This window comes from Zosterops lateralis (assembly GCF_965231275.1).
Source record: "Zosterops lateralis genome assembly, chromosome: 1".
NCBI lineage: Eukaryota > Metazoa > Chordata > Aves > Passeriformes > Zosteropidae > Zosterops > Zosterops lateralis.
Genome location: NC_139762.1, coordinates 105,660,151 through 105,675,328, shown reverse-complemented (window position 1 = coordinate 105,675,328; position 15,178 = coordinate 105,660,151). Strand labels below are relative to the sequence as shown.

Genomic DNA, 15,178 nt, shown 5'->3' with positions numbered 1-15,178 from the left:
GAGCTATCTCAGAAGCTGTGTGAGAGTGTTTACATGCCTTGATTCCAACTGCGCCACCTAGACATGCTCAAAACCACCTCACTAAAAGGTTTTCATTCTTTAATTCTCACATTTCACCAAAAAGTTGTACTAATTACTATGGTTCAGAGCAACCATTATTCTGCAAGAGAATTCTGACAATGTGCAAAGGCTAAAAAAGCTAATCTTCCAATTTCTTTATGAAGTGTATACTACAAAAAACCCTTATGAGCACGAAGCTCTCAACTGGGTCAGTAATTCCTAAGACTTGAAGAATAATGTCTGCTTTTCCCAGCATCTGTCTAGGTTTGATTGTGTTGCACTAAAAGCCTGCCATCAGGCAATGTGATACACACATCATAGATACCATCCACATGTGGAATACTGCGGCATCTTTTCTCATTCCTGATTGATGATTTTTAACTGTCCAGGCTCTGCTGCCCTGCACACAAAGATGAACACACAAACCATGGTTGCTGTCAGGGCAGCAGCCCTCATTCTGGAGTCTCAGAAGTTCAAGAGTGATTAGAAGGTGGCTGAGAGTTATTATGAACTGTGAGGGTGCTGCCAGTCATCAACCTCCTAGTCTGCATGTGTATGCAATTAAGAGAGCAACAAAAGAGAAGGTGATTTCATGATGGTGTCTGGCCTTCACTTAGATGTGTTTGTGAACAAAAAACTGATAAAGCAGTGGCATGGGGGTGGGAGAGGAACGTTGTTTTACTGCTTTTTATACCTGCTATATATGATAACTCTAGAGCTGTTCTTGTCCCATTCTCACCAGTAACTGTTTGTTCAGCTGGCTCAGGTTGCCGTTTCGGTGACTTATTTTTGCTAATCTTCTGCTTCAGTGTTTATGGAGGATATCACCAGTAAACCTGCTGAGTAAAGTGGGTAAAACCATATGCTGGTGGCTACCTGTGCTGCAACTATGTCAGGGTTGACTTGTCTTTGTCTTTAAATTGGAAAATTTATTTTGTGCTGTTTTACAAGACAGCTTTGCTAACACAGTTTAGGAACCCTAATCTTCTAACTTCTTCAATAAGCCACGACCTAGAAATCCAAAGAAACCGGTTTAACCAGTAATCAGAACTATCAACAGGAAGCTTTACAAGGACTGCCTGATTAAGCTCCAGTCTGTGTATTTTTCTGTATGAGCTTTCTCTCTGTGCTAAACAGCTGAACTCTTATTTTAACCACAGTGGGTCCTGCCTTGCCGCAGGAGTGCCAAAGGCTGGACCCCCAGCATGTTGCTCAATACATGTCATCCCTGAGGCTGAGAGGAGAAGAGCTGTCAGTGCCGCAGGACAAGGACACGTCATCTTACAGGTTGAGAGATGCAAACAAGGGCAGCTGCTGGAGAGAGGAGCCCTGAGCTATCATTCACACTGCAGTTTGCTTTGCTGTGACAGTCATAAACTAGTGACACAGTTTCTGAAAGTGCTGGCTATTTTAAAGCCCAGTCATCAAATTCACCACCCAAAAATACGTTCAGTGTAGATGTTTTCAAAGTTGGGTTCCTCATCTTAAGTGAAAGACTGACATGCTGTGACAGAAGGGTCAGGTGTTTTGGAAGGAGCTCAGAGCCTGACTCCAGTTCACCTCAGCACCTGCATCTTGCACAACCATGCATGAGCCACCTGGGACAAAGGAACCCTAGGAAGGTTTTCTATCCATTACAACACCTGTGCTCCTCTGTGTCACAAGCAACTGGGGAGGACACCAGCTTCAAAGATCTTAACGCACTCAGAAACACTGTTGAGTTTAGGATGAATACATAAAGCAGAACCACCTGTATTTCTAGAAGTTCTTTCCATCCAGAATGCCTATTAACTCCAGTGACTGCACCCAGATCCCTGGGAAAAATAGAATCTGCACTCAAATTACTGCTAGACATAGGCATGACACTAAGTGTTAACTCTGCATTTTATTTTTAGCTAGTATCATTGTGGTTCTATGCATATAGAATGGAAATTATTGCCAAAACTGTGTCTCTCATTCTTACTGTATTTGTGCTCTAGATAAAGAGATTTTTATTATGATTGTGGAAAGATTTTGGAAAACTGTGTCTGCTGATAAAGATAAGAAGCCAGCTGAATAACAGAAGCTCTCTCACTGCATTCTTAGCAAGAAAAATATTCAGTTATATTGTCAGACATAACGACCGATCTTTGAATTAAGGTAGAATGTTGCATATATGCTACAAATACTTCTTTGCAAAACATGGAGAAAGGAGTTTACAAATCAAATATTTATTCATTCTTTTGCCAGTATTATTTCTATCAAGTTTATGCCTAGATTTTATATACACATCCCAGAAACTGTTCTCTGTGGAATTTGTATAAAACCTTGTAAGTATATTTTGCTGTAAGAAATTCCCAGAGCATATATCTACTTACGTACAAAATGCACTAAAATTAAAAGGCTGCTTTTCAGTGTTCGATTCCACATGTATTTGTTATAAAGACAATAATCAGCGGCTAGTCAGACAATAGTCAAGTCAACAGTTCTGCATGTGTCTGTTTGATACAAAAGCTGAGTCTAAAAGCTGTTTCTAAAATCTCTTAGGACCACCTTGTACAACATTTATGTTGATTACTGCCTTTCACTGCATTCAATGGTATGTGTGAGAATAACAGTGAAGAAAACTTTTCTTGAGCCAAGTAACACCTATCAGAATTCAATTCATAAAACCTCTGGTTCAATGCAATGTTAGAATTTCTACTGACGTGGTTCCACGTCTGACAGAAATCAAAGGCTACAGGCACAAATCAGTTCATCAGAGTCATCCATGGTTCTCAGTCATGGCAGTTTTACGAGAACAGGCATGTGCAAAGGTCAATTCTCACTGGGATAGCTTAGCCTATTCAGGTGGCCTAGTTCAAACCCACTCTGATTTGGAAGAACAAGAATAAAAGATCATAAGGCACATGAGAAATTGTCATTGGAAAAATCAGAGAGGACAGATATGTTCTTTACAAGCAGGGAGGATGCAGTTTCACTTCTGAGCTGGATGCTATCACAATAGAGAACCCATTTTGCTGATTGATACACCTTCAGCTAATGGGAATACCGTGCCCTGGAAGTAAGCCAGGTCTCAGCCAATGGCTGCTGTATGGGTCCCACCAGTGCCTGTGGCTGTAACCTGCAACACATCCCAGTTCAGGGCATGCTGCAGACACAGGTGCACCTCTCACACAAGCCCTGGAAGCCTCTCTGCCTACATCTGCCATGGAAACCAGGATCCCATGCCTCATCTTGCCACAACCACCCCTTCCTGTGCATTTACCAGCATGCCATACCCACTAATAGATGTTGGCAGTATCCTTGAACCATTGCTAAACTTGGTCTAGGCAGGTTCAGCTGTGTGCCTCTCTCACACTTGAAGAAATGCACCCAGATTATGCCTAGTTTACTCCAACACCATCACAGATTTTCCTTTTATGCAGGTATTTGTATGAATGAGACACATGTCTTAAAATCTATGGGCTAGCTCTTCCATTGACACGTACCTCTCTGGGGGACAGAGCATGCACTGCAGCCTGCACCCTCACAGATTATTTTAAAGACACATATTAGGAGATACGTGGTGAGTGGCAATGGCTGTGCTCTTGCAGGGGCATGCTGATCCTGCCCCTTCCCTCACATCCCATGAATTGCCTCTGCAGAGGCAGCCTTTGCATGCACAGTACCTGCCGTTTCTGGTATCGTGTTGCCGCATGTTCTTGATAAAATGAACCTTCTTAAAGTTCTTTGGTCTGGGTGATCCTGAGAGTGTCCGACATCTGAAAAATAAATCAGTTGCAAGGGAGGGGAGGGAGAAGAAAAAAAAGTTCTCAGTTCCCTGCTGTACCGCCAAGAAGTCTGCACAAAAGCAGGAAGGAAAGACGAGACAAATGATTCAAGTCACCCTGTGCTAGGAATCAGCAAGAACAATAAAGACAATAAGTCTGGAAACATGACAGCTCAAACAAAAAAAAATATTTAAAATAATAATAAGAAAAGGCAACATCCCCCTCCCTTCATGACAAAAAAAAAAAAAAAAAGCCATAAAAAAAACTCAGCAAAGTAAAACTTCCTGTAATCTGTCATGACAGCCCAAGCTTTCAGAAGAAAAAGAAATTAAACCGAACTAAAACCTAGTAAACATGCAATTTTCCCCATTCGCACCAACACCCACCCACGCATTTGTATGCTCCTCAGCTATTGATTAAGGAGCCATTAAGGGAAGTTCTTGCTTGTTTTAATTTTAGAAAGATTTAAAATCTCCTATTTATAAGGATAATTCCTGTTTGATTTTAATTCTAAATATTACTTTTCACATTCCTGACAGTATACGAAACAACTGAAAAGAAAATAAACTACCCCAGGAAAAAAAAATAATCGTTCTTCAAAACATTAAGTCTTAAATCTATTTTACATATGAATGCACTTTATAAATTGCATTATGGAAAGAAATTGCCAGAGGGAGGAGAGAGATGAGACAAACAGCAATATCCTCCCCTCGCCTTCCACCCATGCTCTTTCTGATCAGCTGAAACCACAGTGTCTGTGAAAGTGTTCTCTGTCTCATCTCAGGCTGTGTTGAGGCAAGGCAGAGCTTGCAGGCACTGGGGATGAATCCCGTGCTCACAGCACAGCCAGGGCAGGACCGTGGCTGCTGCATCCTCCGTGGCACCTATGGGACAGCATCCTCTGCAAGGGCACAGGACCAGCACAGCCCCTCAATGCTAAGCTTCCCTACCCTATCTTTACCATCCTCTCTGCTGCACAGGCAGAGTTCAGCGGCTTCTCAAGCCCAGGAGGTCATGTTAGCCTGAAACCCCAGACCACAGTGTCAGTCCCTACCACTCTACCCAAATACCATTGTGCTGCACGGACACACCCCAAGAGGGGCACCTCATCACTGCCATCTCTGCCTTTCTCCTGCTAGTAAAGGCCTTGAGATTCCCTCACCCTCTGATTGCAATTAGCCTTGTTAGCTTCTTCACAGGAAAATGGCACCAAGAGAGACATTCCACCACCCATTCTGCAAATTAGCAAGTAAAAATACTGCCTGGCAAACTATACTTTGTTTATATCTTTTACCAATTATACATGTTTGAATCACTTATGGGAACACTTCATAACATGCTGGTAAGCTTGCAACAGTGAGCTTTGTAAAAATAATCAAGCTTTGGTAATACGCCAATTGGTACAGCCTCTGCTATTCTTTGCTTTGAGGTAGGGAGAGACAGCTAATCTGCATGTGGATAAACAAGGCTATAGGCTAAACACCAATGCATAACAGCTGAGTTACAGGTCCTAAGATAAAGAGGCAGTCAAACTTAGGCTGCCCTCTTGCCCAACAGCTGACCTGGAAGCATTCCATGCACTGGTCAGATTACTGACCAGCCAGTTTCTGAACTGTTAAGCAGTTGCTCCATTTTCCATCACCCCAGAGGACTGCCTAGCGACTAATTACTGTGGTCCTCAGAGAAGGAAGCTGTGGTCTCCCAGATGCACAAATCAAACCGCACTGAAGCTGCCAATATAATGAGGATGGGAGCAGATTTATTAGTGGGGTGGTAGTCACAAACCTACCAGCCAATGCACAGACAGTAATGCTGGTAACCAAAATAAGCTTGCATGTGCTGAGAGAATAAACAGTGGATATTCATTAACAACATTAGCCTTCAAAACCTTACTGTATTAAACCATCTGTATACATTTTTTAAATGTACCACAGATGTTAGGGTACTACTGACTAGGGGCTAGTCATTCATTTTGGTGACAACTAAACTTTTCTATTAATCAAATCTGGCATTTTGATTCCTGACATTTTGTCTAAATACTGCCTTTTTGCTTAATGACCTAAATTGCCAGGGAACATGCAATTCACATCAGCCACCACCTCGCAGGGTGTGTGAAGTTTCAACACTTTTACTCACTATGAACAACATCTTAATGTTAATAGACATCTTAATAGACCCAGCTGCTTTTCAACATGAGAAGGGAGAGCAAGCCTGCCCACATACGTGCTTTACAAACAAGAAACCAGGGAGAGAGTAAATGAAATGACCTCCGCAGTGGGGCATTTTCCTCGATGTCCTCCAGAGTCTCCAGAGAAGATCGCTGGGAGATCAGCCGACGCCTGCAGAGAAAGCAGAACACAAAACATCACTGCTGATTAGAGGGCACAAGAAAGTCTTCAGCGCTGTTATTCAGCAAAGATCAGAAAATGCCCTTCACTACCCAAGCTATACCTTTGGATATTAATAAACTTTGTTCTGTTCTGCTTATCTTAATCTATTTGATTCCACCCAAAAGCAAGCTTACTCCATACAAGCTGCTACACCAAAGCCAAAGTTGCAGCTTTGCAACAGCTCCTCCTCAGTTGTGCTCCCCTTCCTTCAAGGGTTTAACACCCATCTAACACAGTCCCACATGTGCTGCAGTAGAGCTGGCAATGCTACAAGTACAGAGCTTTGACAAAATAATGCAGACATAGATCCACAGAGACTGCCTGTCCTTCACGCTGCCACAGGGGACACTTCTCTTTGCCCCCTGCACTTTCTACCAAGCAAGTGCCACTTGTTTCTCCATGATGTCCATCTCTTCCCTCCTGTGAGGAGTGTCTGAAGTGAGATGAAAGATGATAGTGCCAGCAACACCGGTCATAAAGCAGCAGTTTAAACAGAAGCTCTGACCATCCCCATGAGCAGCACAGGTGAGCTAAGCTGTTTTAAACCATTTTCCTATGTCACATCTTTCCTCCACCTTCAAAGAAGTAATTATGGAAATCTTAGCATTACAAGTACTCTGGCTGTTCTAGCAGGCAGGGAAGTAGCCATAGCTACTGCACAACCTCCAAACACCCTGACAGCAGTGCAAAACAAGTACTGCATCCAACCCTCCAAAAAACCACCATAAATACCATAAATGAATGTGCAAGACACAGCCCACCCACAGGCACACAAAGAGAAAATAAGCCGGCAATCATTGAAACCACTCTGTCGTCGATGGGCGTCAAAACAGCTGCAACAGCCAGCAGAGCCGTGGCACTGTGCCCCTGCACCCGGCTGGCAGGAGCTATGCCAGCACTCATCCATCCCCAGGGTGAGGCACAGAGCACCTCGCCAGTGACTTCATGAGTATAAATGATAAAAGTCTTCAAAGACTATGACTATTTCTTGCCCAATTCCCACTGAGCTGCCTTACTCCCTTGATTTGCAAGCAAAGTTTCAAGAACGTAATGAGCACTCCTATATGCTTGGAAAGGTGCTCATTAATTTATTTCTGGGCTGTATTTTCACAATAAATTGTTTTCTCTGATGCCAGCGTAAGCAATTTCTAATCCTTCCTGCAATTCCCTTGCCCCTCCAGTTGTGCTGTTACAACTGCTCCTGCAGCCGTGCTGCAAATCTGATTATCAAAATGTTTCTCAGTTCAAAATAACCCTGAGGTTCAGTGATTCCATTTGTTATTAATTCAAACACCAAATTTCTATCACCGACCCACAGACAATGCATTTCATGACAATTTGTGCACGCAGCTTTTTTTGTCCTTAGAAAATCACAGAAAACCCTTCAAACGATTTATAGATCAACTAAGTGTGAAGCATAATCCTCTTAGGAAAAATATGCAAACCTAAATCCCCTCAGGCTTTGTCTAAACTAGGATTTTAGAAGATCTGGTGCAAGATAGGATACACCTTCAAAATGCTAAAAAAAAAAAAGTCTGCATTTTAGGATGTGCTGGCATAGACAAAGAAGAGGCCAAACACCTGCCTCCTGCACCCATGGGTGCTCCCATGACTCCATCTGTAATTAGAGAGGACACAGGAATGCTCTTATTGGGAGAAATTCAGATCAGGAGGAGCTCCTCCTTTTCTAGTTTCACTGATCCATAAGCAAAAGCTGGAAGTTTCAACTACTAGCCCCACTGGTAGATGATGTGGAAGATGACAGCTGTTGGCTTTTTAATACTTCTTTATACATCATTAGCTTAATAACACAAATAATGGCACGCTCCCATCTTGTGGTGTTACAACACCAAAAGACATACTTGGCATGTTGTTAGTCAAAGAGAGATAAGCAATGGTACAACCTTGCCACCTTCTTTATATTAAATTTATCAAATTAGTCACGCTGTATCTCCTGTAGGTGCCAGGTGCTTGAACAGCACCAGGTGCATATTCCAGCTGCCACTGAAGCCTTTTTCCAAGAGTCTCCTTGCCCGAAGTAATGCACCATCCTCAACTTCATTGCCCATAGTTTGTCAGACTGGGGTTTGAAGATCCTACACTTGCATCTGCCACGAAGACAGATGTGCTGGGTGCCAAGAACACACACAACTGCATTTCACCAGCTGCTCATCCAGTGGCCTGCTGGAGTCTTCTGGCTTCCCTCACTGGTCTCAATTTCTTAAACCCAGCACCATGGATGCTGCCTCCTGTTTTTTGCTTGCTAACCTCAAATGCAATATAGGCTGGATGGGAATCACTGCCACACCTCCCAGCATGAAAGACCTCACATAGATTTTCACCACTGCTGATTTTGGGTACCTTACATGCCAAGTGAGTTGGCACAAAGGAGTGGGGAAGCTCTTTGTTCACCCAGGCTTGAGAAGAGCACTGACACCTGAGCTCCCTCTCAATTGGGGCATAATACAAGCATAACTCTGGATAAATCCATCCAGGAAGAGAGGAAGAAAACACACATGAAAGGTACTGGCACAGGTAGCAGTGAGAGCAAGTATAGACAGCCCAGCCCACAACCCAGCTGAAAACTGACACATCTTTCACCTCTCCCAAGAATTATTAGTTTTAATCACTTCAACTCCCAGCACCGTCGAAGGAGTACCAGAGAGGTGGATTAGGAATAACTCTGTTGAAATCAGTTCATACTGTCCAGGAATCACACCTTCTTTTCACTGAAGAAGCTCAGCTGTAATGAAGGATGTGCAATTATTCCACTTTATCTTAAATCTTTATTTCAAGGCCTAATTAAGATGACCTAAATACCAGTATTTTATAAGCTTTCCACAGCTGGATATTAGACTAGAAATGCCAACTAATGAACCTACCTGCTGTGAACAAAGTCACATCCTGTGCCACACACATGGGATAAAAAACAATTTTGGAAAGGCAAAGCTTTTGAAAGGATTTTCTTGGGAATACAAGAAAAATCAGTTTTTCATTGACTTCATTAAGAATTAATCACCTCAACTGGTGTTTTAGTATTTAAATTAATCATCTCTCTCTCTTCAGGCAAGCAGCCAGGGTTTGTCTATACAACTCCTAAAAGGGTTATTTTTCAAAAATTGATTAACATGCTATAGCAGCTGGTATATGTAGACACTGGCACTGAAATAACCCAAACTGTTTTATATCACATATCACCATCATTCTGATGTAAAGCTGTGTTGATACCTATTTTGTATTTAAAAATGCCCTATTTCAATAATAATTATGGGAAAATTGTTCTATTGTGGAGGAAGAATATATGCAGAACAGAACAAAACAAAACAGCACTATGTGACTCACACAGCATTCAGGCTTTGGGATAAGTCTCTAAGCAGATGCAATTTCAATATAAAATGCTTTAAAACTTTTATAGAGCAAATGTCAGTCAACTAACACACAAAAATATAATTGCCCTTAAGAACCAGAAAAGATGTTTCAATAAAAATGTTAATTTCTGCTAGTCCACAGAAAACCTTACAAAATTCCTCCTAGTTTAATCACCACATTCTAGGTATACCAAAGTCACCCTCACTCCTCACAGCCAATGCACACAGAAAAAGGCAGTTCAGCACTGGAAAGAGGATGACCTCCTTGTTCTAATGATCAGCCTCTATAGGGCAATGGCCACAGTCTCATGCAACTTACAGACTTGTTTTGTTTAAAAACCATGTAATATCACTCTCCCTTAAACACCTACCTAAAATATTTTTTGTCCGTTTCTGTGCTGTTGGTTCCCTGTGCATGTGCCCAGAAATAACCAATACTCTGCAATCAGATTCCAAGTGCAGACCAAAGAAAGAAACTAAAGAGACATTTGATGCCATGGTATTTTAAATGGCTGTTTTCTAAGATACTCATGACCCTGCCTGCATACTGGATTTATCTTTGACCAGCTGTCTGAATCTCTGTGGAAGTTGCTTAAAAAGCTAAAATGTTGTCTTCGTTTCTCCTCTCCAAAGTCAGATTAACACAGGGCTCAGTTGCAAAAATGAAATAAAATACAATGAAAAAGAAAAGGAACTAAATACAAGGAAAAGTAAAATAAGGCAGGTCTGTAACCAAAACAACAAATAGCCAAAACAAGTAGACTGCAAATATATTCACTATAACCACTCCATCAATCAGTGGAATATTATCTTTGCTCTCAGCTGCTGCAAAATACTCAGCTCGGTTATGTTAAACACACAAAATCTTAAGCCACATAGACAGGAGGTGATTAAAACAAAAAAAAAAAAAAAAAAAAAAAAAAAAAAAAAAAAAAAAAAAAGAAGGAGCTGCAATCAGAACACTGGATAAATTCATCCAGGAAGGAAGGAAGGAAGGAAGCCAATGATAATCCAAGAGAAAAGGAAAAATAAATCCATGTGTAATGACTTTCTAGCACAGCTACAAAATCAGGAAGAAAAAGCTGCATTTTAAATACAAGTCATTTCTGTGAAAGTTGGGGGTGCAATTTTCCCCCTGCTTCTGTTAGGATTACAAACCTGTAACAGCTGAAGCCAGCAGCATGGGTGCTCTGGCTCCCAGAACAAAAAACACCCTTTCAGAACAAGCTTCTTCATGTTGTCTGGAACAACTGCATCTCTTCAGAGATGCAGTGACATGGGACACACAAGTGTTAATCATCTGAACACCTGCTGGCTGCATTATCTCTGATGGGAGAACTTGGGAGGACAAAGACGTTTCCAGAACTGAAGAATGCTGGCAGTTCCCATGTCCACTGGGCTACCTCTTCCCTTCAGGTGGCCGAGCAAAATGGGCAAACCTCTGCCGCTATTACCTTCTGATCAAAGCCGTGTTTATAATAATGTGGCTTGGAAGCATCAGAAAAGCACAGGACTTCTTGACACTTTGAAAACGCTGGATTCTTTATTTCCACTGTGCCTTCATTACGAAAGATGTACCCTACATACAGAAACACTACCCTGGATAGGTGCAGAAGGGGAGTGGAAAGAAAGTAACTATAAAACTTACAGTGACTGGGAATGAGATCAGGATACCTGTAAGGATACCTCAGGGCCTGCCTAGAAGTTTAAGTGAAGGTCTCTCCCTCTGCATCCATCCACCCCCTGAAAGATTCCAGCTCCAGACTCAAAGAGGTCTTGCTCAAAAGCCAACCTGTCCTTTGCAAGCACTCCCTGGGAAGCTACCAGAACATACTCTGGGACCTGCAGTTCCCACAGGTCAATCCAGGCAAAGTATCACCTTTTTTTTTTTTTTTTTTTTTTTTTTTTTTTCTTCATATTGTTCCTTCCAGCACCAAAATAGCTTGAACAGTAAAAGCAAAACAAGGAAACTATTCAGTGAGATCTAAGAGCTAAGGCTTCCATGTAGTAGAATGAAAAAAAAAAAAAACAAACAAAAACAACACTAAAAATAAACAAACAAATATATACTTATCTATGCATATTATATATTACAATATTATGGCTACAAACATATCTTGCAGGCTAGTCTGAGTTTTGAGTAAGTTATCATTTGCCATTCTCTTCCCTAACTGCTTGAGAGTTGGATTTGGGTATGAACAGAAGTGAAGCTGCTGGCTCTTTCCCCACTCCGAGGCCTGGGGAGTAGGTATAAGCAGAGCTGCCAGACAGAGGCCATGTCCTGTCCCCAGCAGCTCCAGCCCCTTTGCCACTTCAGAGAAACGTAAATGCCACTTCTCTCCAACTCCTCCTCAGCCTGCCGGCTGAATGCCTCTGCCCAGACTCCCAGGCTAAGCTGCAACAATTAATACACTCTTCTGAAATATTATACAAGACATCAGCTGTGAACGAATCCCCATTCACTTCCTGACCCCTGACTTCATGCCCCAGCATGAACCCAGATGAAAGACCCGCTAATGAGTCACCTCTCACCCTCCCTCTGAAGTTTTTACTGGGATTCTTATGTCCCAGCTCATTTTCGTCCTATCTTTTGCCAATATTACAGGAAGACAAACACAGGAAAAACAAACCCTGAGACTATTGAAAATTATTAAGGGAAATAGAATTTCCAGGAGCTACCCGAAGCGATATAGAGCCGTTTTTAATTGTCTGCTATCATAATTATGCAGGCAGAGCCATTATCTGCAAAGAACATCAAACTCCATTTAGGACTTCCACACTGCTCAGTGTATTGTCCAGGCTGCCCACAACAGAAGTTAAAAGCATCTGGCACATGCTGAAAATGGGTTATTCTGTTAATCCAGCAGCCCAACCCAAACACACAGAGAACATACTGAGAGCCCTCCGTTTAGCTGTCACCTATGTGCAGGCAGGATGCCTGCACAGTCTAAGACCACAGCTTTCTGCAATGGGCTGTGAAGAAAGTCTTTGAAGCAAAGATCCTGAGTTGGAAGGACTCTCAACAACCTGCTTTCTTGGGATATGCACTGCAAAGAGACAGACCTTCAAATCTAGTGATAACTAGGAGAATAATGGCATGCCTAATGTCTCCACAGTCTCCATCAACCTTTTGGGCATAAGCAGGAAGATGGACAGAAACAAAGAAATGACAGGAGAGCTATGGCATGAACATGGTTCTGTGCTATCTATACACTCCTCCTAAACCAGGGGTACCCCCTGCACTCAGTATCTCACCTATATGGTCATCCAACTCCTTCTCCAAGCCTCATCCTCCTACAATATCCAAGGTGGAAACTCCGAAATACACAGTACTTGAACTGCTGCCTCCTGACCTGTCTGCATGTAACATCTCAACATGAAAAACACTTACATTGCCATCCCAGAGATAGGATGTAAGTAAGAATTAAATAAGGACGGGATGTAAGTAAGAATTAAGTATGGACAAGGCAAGAAGTTAAGAAACAATGACAAAAATAAACACAACAATACTGAAGTATCCCACTGACCTTTCACAATGCAACACAACGCTCTGTTCACATATTGTTATGTGGCTTTACACATGTGATCCTTCAAATAGCACACAAAATTCTAGCACAGCCCTGCCCCAATGCCCCAGAGCGATTGTCTGGGTAAATCAAATATAAAATCAAGATTACTAGCACTCCAAAGAGATAAGGAACTCTCACTACAAGTGCTGAGTAGCAAGCTGTTCATTGACAAAGCATTTGTATAGTGTGAATGTGTACATGCAACTGTGTAGAAAAACAGAAGGATGGTAGAACAGGATTTTTTGACTTTTGGGCTTTTTAAGCATCATACACAATTTAACTTGCACTATCAGTCTTTCTAGAGGACATAATTTCAAGAAATCTCTAGTGAAGGAAAAGAAACTCCCAGGTTTAGTCTAGGGAGAAGAGAAGAACAATTACCACATGTTGTTAACTTGAAGAACATTTAATTTTCACCTTCCCCAGCAGGATTCCTAATTCTCCAAAGATATATCTTGGTTCAAACCTACCATCATGGTTTAGTAGTGGATTTAGCAGTGCTTGTTAATGGTTGGACACAATGAACTTAAAGGTCAATCTGGACAATTCCATGATTCAATAATGCTATCTTCCCTCTGCAGGAAGCTGCCTCTGCACCCAGTCCTCATACTGTTGGCTCTGCCCAAGCCATAATGAGGAGCTACAGCCACAATTCAGTAAGATTCATTTAAAGACAGCAGAGCTCTCACAGATGCTGAAGTGCCAAAAATCTACATCCTATTACCTTTAACCAGTGATTTACAGATTCACTGTCTTCATTTTACTGACTCTGCAGCAGTGTGATAGCCTTCAGAAGGCTTCTGTGCAGCGATTTATTCTCAGTATGCCTGAACACTTCCACAGCTATATTTTTCAGAAGAACCATTACCTCTTAACCTAACACACATTATCACGGTAAGACATCAATGGGCATCAGCTTAATTAGAGACACTCAAAACTGGGAAAGAAGCAAACAACAAGATTAATCATCTGACCTTATGAAAACAAGCACGGCTTGCCAAAACAGATACAATAGCACTATAAAGAACATAAAAACTGTCCATCTTTATGTCTTTTTGTCACAGTAAAACCCACACCCTAATAGCTTTCGTTAGATTAACATGAATCTAACAGATTCTTCATGTATCATTCATCCCTGACAAAACTCTGTGCATTGCAAAACAATGAATATTTAGTTCTGTCCAAAAGTAGTGTTTCCCCTTAAACATCACATCCCAGGGAAATGAAGCATCAACATTTAAACCAAGTATTTAAGAAATCACACGCTGCCAAGAATGCATGCAAGTCTCTAAAGTATCAAATCACAATATGTTGTATTCCACAACACCCAAAGTCCTGTAATTAACTAAGAAACTCACTTGGAAGTCAAAGCTATATGCAGTAGATACCAGAACATATGGAAACACAGACATGCACTATTAAGTCGTCTGAAAAAAACACTTTAATTCTAGCCTGCATACATAACCATGCAATTAAAACTCCAGCCTTTTTTTTTTCATTTGAAGTGCTTTTTAGAGCCCAACCTCATATCCCTGTCTTGCTTCCAGACACACATGTGCTATCTGGGAAAACGTATTCCACAATCCCACATCTTAATATTCTTAGACTAAGAGATCCGAACATACAATTAATTGCACTGCTAAAATACTATATCCTAGACACTGAATGGTCTGGATAGAGCTCTTGGCAGAGGAAGAAAAGCCCCCTGTGTGAGCAGGGCACAAAGAATAAACAAATAGGAGAAAGCTTATTAGCATGAGGCATTTTGGGCATGAGATACAAATGCTGGCACAGGTGGTGGAAATCTGAGAAATCTGAGCATTTACTGGTGCGTACTTTGCGTTTAGTTCTGGCTACACCCGCTACACATACCCTTGGGATCAGGCACTTTTCCCAGCATCTCATTACATACCCCAGAGTCAGTGCTCTGCTTTCCCTGGCCATTCATTGCTGAAGACCAAGCCCATGCATATTGTTCAGAGATCAGCTATCATATTGGACAGCTTAGACATCCTAACTTTTTGATATCTATGATAAGG

At 41.7% G+C, this 15,178-nt stretch overlaps 1 protein-coding gene across 1 annotated transcript in view; it reads right to left on the bottom strand.

Annotated features, from left to right (window-relative positions):
• The window catches only part of CABLES1 (Cdk5 and Abl enzyme substrate 1), a gene marked incomplete at its 5' end in the record, with an annotated part of 70,883 nt that overhangs the window by 31,033 nt on the left and 24,672 nt on the right, over positions 1-15,178 (bottom strand). Inside the window, 2 exons of the mRNA XM_083866903.1 lie at positions 3,711-3,803; positions 6,080-6,151. Of these exons, the coding sequence (XP_083723029.1) occupies positions 3,711-3,803; positions 6,080-6,151 (165 nt within the window). The remainder of the gene's footprint in view (positions 1-3,710; positions 3,804-6,079; positions 6,152-15,178) is intronic.